Below are 7,530 nucleotides of genomic sequence, written 5' to 3'. Positions count from 1 at the left end.
TCTAACATGGAGAAACTACTCATTTTGTGATCTGCATTTGGGAATTCTACATCAGTGAAACTCTCACTGTAGAGATTTAATAGATTTAACTCACAATTAGTAACAGAAAGACTAGCTTGGACAAAATTGTGTACTATTACTTAAAAGAAAGGTATTGCCAGTACTAAAGAATATGACAACAGTGGTTTGTCTCTTTTGTATAATGTTCAGATTTTATTATTTTTAGTTTTCTTGACCATTACCTGAACACAGAACATTGAGAACCAGACATTATTTGAAACAGATCTGCAGACAATGATTAGTATTTAACCTGATACTTATTTTTCTTTATATCTACTATTGTTATTTTAGAGAAGTCTTTCAGCCAGTGGCAGGATACCTGTGCCATGGTTGAAGTATTGTCTTTGACTTTTACATCAAAGAATGATCCCATCAATGTATTGCATAACAGAGATAAGAACTGACCATAGCATTAACCCATTTTCTTCCAGAAGAGCATGATGACACGTGTACTCTTGGTAGGAGGAGGCCTTACCAGTGCTCTTACAGGTGCTATATTGAGAAGAGAACTTCCGCACGTGGAGTTGGTGTTATGGGACAAATCCAGAGGGGCAGGTATATATGATCAGTTGTTTTCTGCTTTGGGACTGAGATTCGGTTATGAAGGGTTATGTATATAATTTTTTATTTTTTTTTCACAAGTGTTTCCTGATAATGACACCGTGTTTTGTTCCTCACAGTATTTTATAATGTAGCTGTTGTATTTTAAATTACTTAGGTTTGAAAAAAGATTATGTAAAGATGAATCATTAAAAAAAAGTCCTAGTAACTGTAGCCTGCTATGGTAGGTATGAGATTTTTCTTTTCTTTTCTTTTTTTCCTAATACATTTTAGGAGGACGGATGGCCACTAGCCGGAGTCCCCATGATAAGGAATGCACAGTAGACTTGGGTGCTCAGTATATATCTGCAACTCCCGAATACGCAAAACTTCATACTACGTATGTATTATTATTTTTTGAGTTTTCTTCCTATATGATCTTATATCCATTATGAGGTGATTGTCAATCTTGTTATTTTATCCATTATATTCTGATCTACATCAGAACTGGATTAATTTTTTTTCACTATTTCTTTATCTCACTGAAATCTGTTTGACCTTACTGAAAGTGTGATTAAGAGCAGTATTTTGATTTTTCATGCAATTATTTAATATATTCATTTTCCTCAACAGTTATTATGAAGAATTGATAAATGCAGGAGTGTTAGCGCCACTAACTACAAAAGTAGTAGGCATGAAAGTCACAGACGAAGGCACAAAGCATTATGTAACACCAAGTGGAGTATCATCCATTGTGAAACACTTTATGAAAGAAGCTGACATTGATGCAAAGTAAGTGGTATCTCCTGGGAATTTGGAGTACTTTTTGTTTTCTGATTATTCTGAAGCTTTTTGTAGCTAGGGAAGGTCAGTTATGTTTGTGAATCATCTGTTATTTGTCATCACTTGGTACATATCTATGTCACTTTGTCTCCTGAATTTCTTTTCTGAATTTGGATTTCTCCCTTAAAACTTATTGGAAGTGTTAATAGACATTTCATTTTCCAGATTCGGCCACCATGTTAGCAGTATAGAAACAAATGGTGACAAATGGAACGTCAAAACTCAGCAGGGAGAAGACGATAACTTTGATGCTGTTGTACTCACCATGCCTGTGCCACAGCTGTTTGGCCTTACTGGATCTGTTAAGGAACTTTTAGGTATATTGAGCGTGGCTTTCGCCTGGTACTTTGATCCGAGTCTTGGGTTACAAGTAGTTTCTTCTTCAAGCTGAGAAATTTTTGTAGGACCTGGGAAGTTCGTATTTAAGGTCAGATCCATGTGAAGTTTTATTTAAAGACAGTTTCTTCAATGTTTTTGAAAATTTAATTAAGCAATGAAAATTTGGTGCCACTTTATGGTCATATTTATCACATGAAAAGAAAAAAATAAAATTTGTCATCAATATATTATCATGCTTTTCAGATGCAATTGATAGCCATGAAGTATATCTTTATATAATTCAAGTTAAATGTTTTTCTCTATAGAAATATCTTTTGCTGATGTTTTAGGAAATTTATGTGCCATTGTGAATGGGATGGTAGTTAGCATTTGCTACATTTTGACTTAATTTGGGAACTCTTTCTGATTAACCCATTGTTAGTGGGTTTATGTACTGTCCCCTCTAGAATTTTGTGATTTTGTCACATAGATGGCTCTACATGTGTTAAGCCACCGAGGAGTCTGTCAGTTGGCCCTAGTGACCGGTCCTGATTAATATTGACATTGACATTCTTATTGATATTATGATTATTAAATTGTTATTAAAATATTAATAACATCAAAGACAATAAAATAGAAATGAAGCTTTCAAAAAATCAAGGAAAAGGGTAAACAGGTGAGATAGGTAAGACTAATAGCTGACTCCTCAGTGACTAAGCACTTGTAGAGCCATCTATGTGTAAAGACAATAGATGAACTTTTATTACAGTGGGCATGGCATTGTAGTCTTGCCACCCGCACTAATTGGGTTAATAATTGTGAAGAAGATACTTCAAAATGCTGTGAACATTTACACTCCATTCTAATACAGCATATTTTTCTTTCAGAAAAGGATGAGAAAGTACGCTCAAATTTACTGGCAGTTGATTATAGTTCTCGTTATGCATTAGGCCTTTTCTATGAAAAGGGCACAACCATTAGCTTAAAGGACAGTGAAGCATCGGCCCAATATGTTACGAATGATCCAGTTATTCGCTTTGTTGCAATTGATAATCAGAAGCGAGGTGCAGGTAAGATTATAGCCATTTCTTGTGTAGAAGGGATATGGCCTGCTAGCTATGTATAGTCAGCAGGTCTTGCTGCGTAAAGTTAGTTTGTACATAGTTATGATAAATAATGAACAGTAGGTAACTTAGATAATCTGCATATTTTTGGACCAGGCCTATTGATCTAGTCTGCACTTAAACTGATTTGCACTTCTTGCAGAAGGTAATGCTCCTTCAGTTGTGATACATACTTCAGTGCCTTTTGGCAAAGCTCACGTGGAAAAGACTCCAGAGCAGGTGCAGCCTATGCTAGTTAAGCGTGTCCAGGAAATGTTCCCTGAGTGGCCAGAACCAAATTTCATTAAGTGCCAGAAATGGAGATTTTCTCAGGTATTGCTTGCTTTGTTTGAATTTATGTTTTAGAATATGATTTATAGAAAATTGAATTAGATACAGTAGACTCTCATTAAATCCAGTCTTGATAAGCCAAGTTGGAATGACCTATTCACCAGTAAAGTTGAAATAAGTCATGTGACGTCAGTCTGATGTCCTGAGGGTCTACTGTTGCTAGGAAAGAGAGAGAAAAAAATCTGTTGAATGAGATGATAAATACATGTGTTATGTTAGATGTGGAAGATAATGCTGTTTACTATTTATTCAGGAAATTTTTACATTGACATAGCTTGTTAAACGTTTTTTCCTTATTTTTTCTTCAAGGTTTCTTCAGCCTATCCTGGTCTCCCCGGATGTGTAATGCTCTCTGATGGCTTAGTAGTTGGAGGAGATGGTTTTACTCATTCCAACATGGATGGCTGTATAGAATCTGCCAAGGCCATTGCAGCTGCTGTTGTCCAGTATGTTAGTAAATGTTAGCATGCCTCATGTTGTTCTAGTGCATTGTAAAGTGCCCTTGTATTGAAACTAACACTGAATGTGAATAATACAAAAATAAAAAGGCTGTGGGACTCTTTTGGTTTGAAATATGCAAGGAACTATTTTGTTATGTAGCCTAAGAAAAGCCTAGGAAGCTTTTCAGAATGTCAAATTTAACCCCAAAATAGTGATATTATTTTACCCCAAAGGAAAGATATTCGGTATTTCAAACAGAAGTTATTGTGAATTGGACTTAATGCATCACAGAAATATACTTTCTTTGCCTTACTAACATTGGAACTATGGTTGAATGAAATGCTTTAACCAGTGCACTTGCAAATTATTTAGCATAATAAGCAAAAATAGAAGATTCCGTAGAAAATTTAGGATCCACAGTTATGGGGAATTCCTTCATAAACTAATATCATGTAGTATGTAGAATCTTGTTATATAGATGCATTGTGGTTCCTTTCACAAACAAGTTTACCAACATATACATAACTATTACTCATACAGTAGTCACAAGTATGCATAAAGTTTTTGAATATCTGTAATTATTGTACTATAATTCTTAATATATTTTGCTTAGTAGCTCCACTGTACAGTTCACAGTATATTTTTTTTTGTACAGAGTAGTAAGTGTATTTGTATTATATTGGTGTCATTATTAAGTTGTTAGGCCATAGACTAACACTTATTTATACTTTATTTCTGTGTTTTGGAGAGAAAAATACTAGCCATCAAGTTTGGTTGGAATATTAATCATATCTTTATATATTTATGTTAATTATTATATCAGGGTGAAGAAAGTCCTCAGTAAATTTAAGTGTGATTGTAAAGAAAGTTGCACAAAAAATAAAACTTTGTCTTTCTTTCCTTTTCTTGCTGTTAAGTTGAAAGAGCGAAATGAATAAAAGAAATATAGTTATTGTTCCATCAATTAGGACCTAATTAAAAGTATATAAGAATATCAATATCAGAATTCCAATTTTCAAGACAGGAAAATTACTGTTTATAATTCATTTGATTATAAGATTTTAAAAGATAATATATTCGGAAATATTGCAAGTTCAAAAAACTATGAGGTCTGGGTTGGAAGGGGAGATGTTATGATCACATGGAACAGATATAACATGAAGAGAAAATAGCTTTTACGGTGTTTTGAGTAAGTTTTATTGAACTTGTCCTGAGATTTTGTCAGTTGTCATAATTTTTGGCTTATGCAGGGTCACAAATGTGTCTTTTGAATGACCATAACTGATGTCTCCTGACAGGATATTTCTTCAGATTCAATATGAGATTACATTGAAGATAAAGTATACCTGTGTATAACAGAGTAGAAGTATCAAAGATGAATTTGCCTGATGATAACAATCAGGCATTTATTTTAAGCTTAATGGCAATTTATAGTTGGGGGTAGTAGGCAGGAAAAGGTAGAAAGACAGAAAACCATACAGATAGTCTTTTGGGAAATATACAGGCTAGCAATCATATAAACACTTGAGTATGTAAAATGTAAGTAAGTAAGTAGGAGTTGAGAGAAGCACAGAATAGTTGAATTTAAAAAGTTAACAACTCATGACAAAATGAACATCTATACACATAATACTGGGAGACATGAGTTCAAGTGTTTGAGGCTTTGCATGTTCCTGTTTCTGACAGGCCATAACCCACCACTTTCCTGCACATAACACTAAAGAAATGACTCAGCCTTGAGGGAGAAGCTACATTCACAGACAGATTTGTGTAAAAGATGTTTTGAATTTGTATCTTGAAGAGCCAGATAATGTGAGCCTTGTTAGTTTGGTTAGAAGGGTTTAGAAGCCTCATTCAGGACTCTTGTCTGTACTAGAAGTCAGTTCAGTGCGCTTACAAGCATTCCCTTTGTAGGTCTGTAGATATTAATGGCTTGATGTGACTGCTGTTTTCTTTGCTTTTTTATGGTTGTAAAACTGTAAATAAAAATTTTGTGGCATTTTCTGTTTTCCTTTTAATATTCTGCTACTTTCTCAGGTCCCTTTGATCCCAGGTTATAGAGCCCAAGACACATGTTAATTCTGTTTTGAGTCTGATAAGGAATAGTAACAATGCATTCTAATTATGATATTGATTTGAACAGGTAAACACATGATGTCGAAGGTCTAATGGTGCAAGAAAGGAATAATGGTCTAGTTCCACCAAGACACCTTGCAAGGGCCAAAGCTGACCAGTTGAGGTTTAGAAGAAATCTTATATTATGTAAATGGGAGATTTATGTACAGAAGAAGATATATATATTGAGATTATGAATACTCGTGTTCATAGAGATGTGATTTTATTTCTCCATATTTTGACTATAATTTAGCTTTTACTTGAAATAAAATTTATGAACAGCAACATGAAAGTGTATGGAATTATCCTCAGATATTGTTGATATTATGACATGTAATGTGGTATTATTGTACATGAAATGAGTAGCTTTTGAAAGGAAAGAAAGGTACTTATGCCAATTATAATAAATGAAAAAACATACATCCAAAATGAATAAAAGAAATTTTGTATTCATTAACTGAAAACCTGAGAAGTAAAGTATTCAGTTATAATCCATTTTTATATAATTTATATTGCAAAATTGTGGGTGAAGTATTTGAATTATTACAATTTTATTGGATTTGATAAACTTAAACCAAATTCTGAATCAATTGTATGATTTATACATAAAGAGGTTTGGTTCATTTAACTACTTCCAATTTTCAATATACAGAATAATGATAAACTGTAAGCACGTGTCAATATGTATAGCATCTCGACATTGTAGATAACCCCCCCCCCCACCCCCCAATCCCCTGCTCGTTGCCGCCGTGGTGTTTTCGTTGTCCCTTTCCTTTTCCTTCTCTTTTCCTTTTCTTCTGTCCACTTTCTAAGGTGTGAAGGCCGTGCTGAAAGGATAGAAGGCCGACTGAGTGTCAGTCATGAACGGCCTCCGGGAGCCATGGGCAGGGTATTCCCTTGGTTAATCGCCTAGCCTTTACCCATCATGGGGAACCTGAGGGGTAAGACCGTTGCTTTTCCCCATTTACTTCCCCTTCATCAATTAGCCTCCCTAAATCTGATCTCATTGGTTTCCCGACCCCTGCCTCTCCTTTGACCACGGCTCCAACCACTGCTACTAATACCTCTCCCAACATCCTCTATTCCATCTACTCCACAGTCTTCTTCATTGTCTACCCCCACCCCACTTATTACTACTCTTATTGTCCTCCTCCCAACGGCACTACCTCTCTCCATACCATCCCATCTTCCTCCTGCCCTAAAACTGCTTCCACCTCTACAAACCTTTCCTTCCCCCTACAGCCCTGCTCTTCCAACAGTGTTTCTAAAAACAAATAGGCAGTTTCCTTTCGCAGTCGTTCCGATCGTTTACTCCTTATCACAGTTACATCTAAGTCCCAAGCTTTTGCACTATCCACCCTGACTGACCTCACTGGCAAACCTATTCCTGCCAAGCCTCACTCCTCATTTAATAACTGTACCGGAACTGTTTCCGTTTCCCCGACTGATTGCCATGTCTAGGACTGGTCAGACTGTGAAAACGGCCTGCTCGCATGCATCGTTGACTTTGACGCAGTGGCAGTCCAGTGTTACACTATTCCTCCCAGAGGCCAACACCTAATACTGCCGAGATTAGCTTCCGTAGACATGAGCTCCCCCATGAATTTTATATTGGTGGAGCGCCCTGCCCTGTTCCACTCATTCAAACACTGTAGCCCCACAGCCCGCTGCTCTATATGTGCCCATTCTCTGGTCATGACCGTTCAAATTGCTCTGCTCAGTCACGTAAGTGTGCCAAGCGTGGTGGCTTCCATATAGT

The 7,530-nt window shown here is 35.9% G+C and overlaps 1 protein-coding gene across 5 annotated transcripts in view; it reads left to right on the top strand.

The window, feature by feature from the left end:
- The window catches only part of LOC119578698 (renalase-like), a 6,774-nt gene extending 716 nt beyond the window's left edge, over positions 1-6,058 (top strand). For 2 of the 5 annotated variants that reach the window (XM_037926276.1, XM_037926277.1), the window contains exons 2-9: positions 492-615; positions 895-1,000; positions 1,234-1,392; positions 1,609-1,760; positions 2,649-2,831; positions 3,028-3,197; positions 3,525-3,661; positions 5,800-6,058. In XM_037926276.1, coding sequence (XP_037782204.1) covers positions 498-615; positions 895-1,000; positions 1,234-1,392; positions 1,609-1,760; positions 2,649-2,831; positions 3,028-3,197; positions 3,525-3,661; positions 5,800-5,803 — 1,029 coding nt within the window. In that variant the 5' untranslated portion in view covers positions 492-497 and the 3' untranslated portion in view covers positions 5,804-6,058. Of the gene's footprint in view, positions 1-491; positions 616-894; positions 1,001-1,233; positions 1,393-1,608; positions 1,761-2,648; positions 2,832-3,027; positions 3,198-3,524; positions 3,676-5,799 lie in introns of all 5 variants that reach the window. The other 3 variants (XM_037926272.1, XM_037926273.1, XM_037926274.1) reach the window with 2 other exon arrangements.
- The last annotated feature ends 1,472 nt before the right edge of the window (positions 6,059-7,530 follow it).

The sequence above is a fragment of the Penaeus monodon genome, chromosome 11 (assembly GCF_015228065.2).
Source record: "Penaeus monodon isolate SGIC_2016 chromosome 11, NSTDA_Pmon_1, whole genome shotgun sequence".
In the NCBI taxonomy this organism is placed as follows: domain Eukaryota; kingdom Metazoa; phylum Arthropoda; class Malacostraca; order Decapoda; family Penaeidae; genus Penaeus; species Penaeus monodon.
Note: the sequence above shows the minus strand (reverse complement) of the source record. Positions and strands in the feature narration are given on the sequence as shown.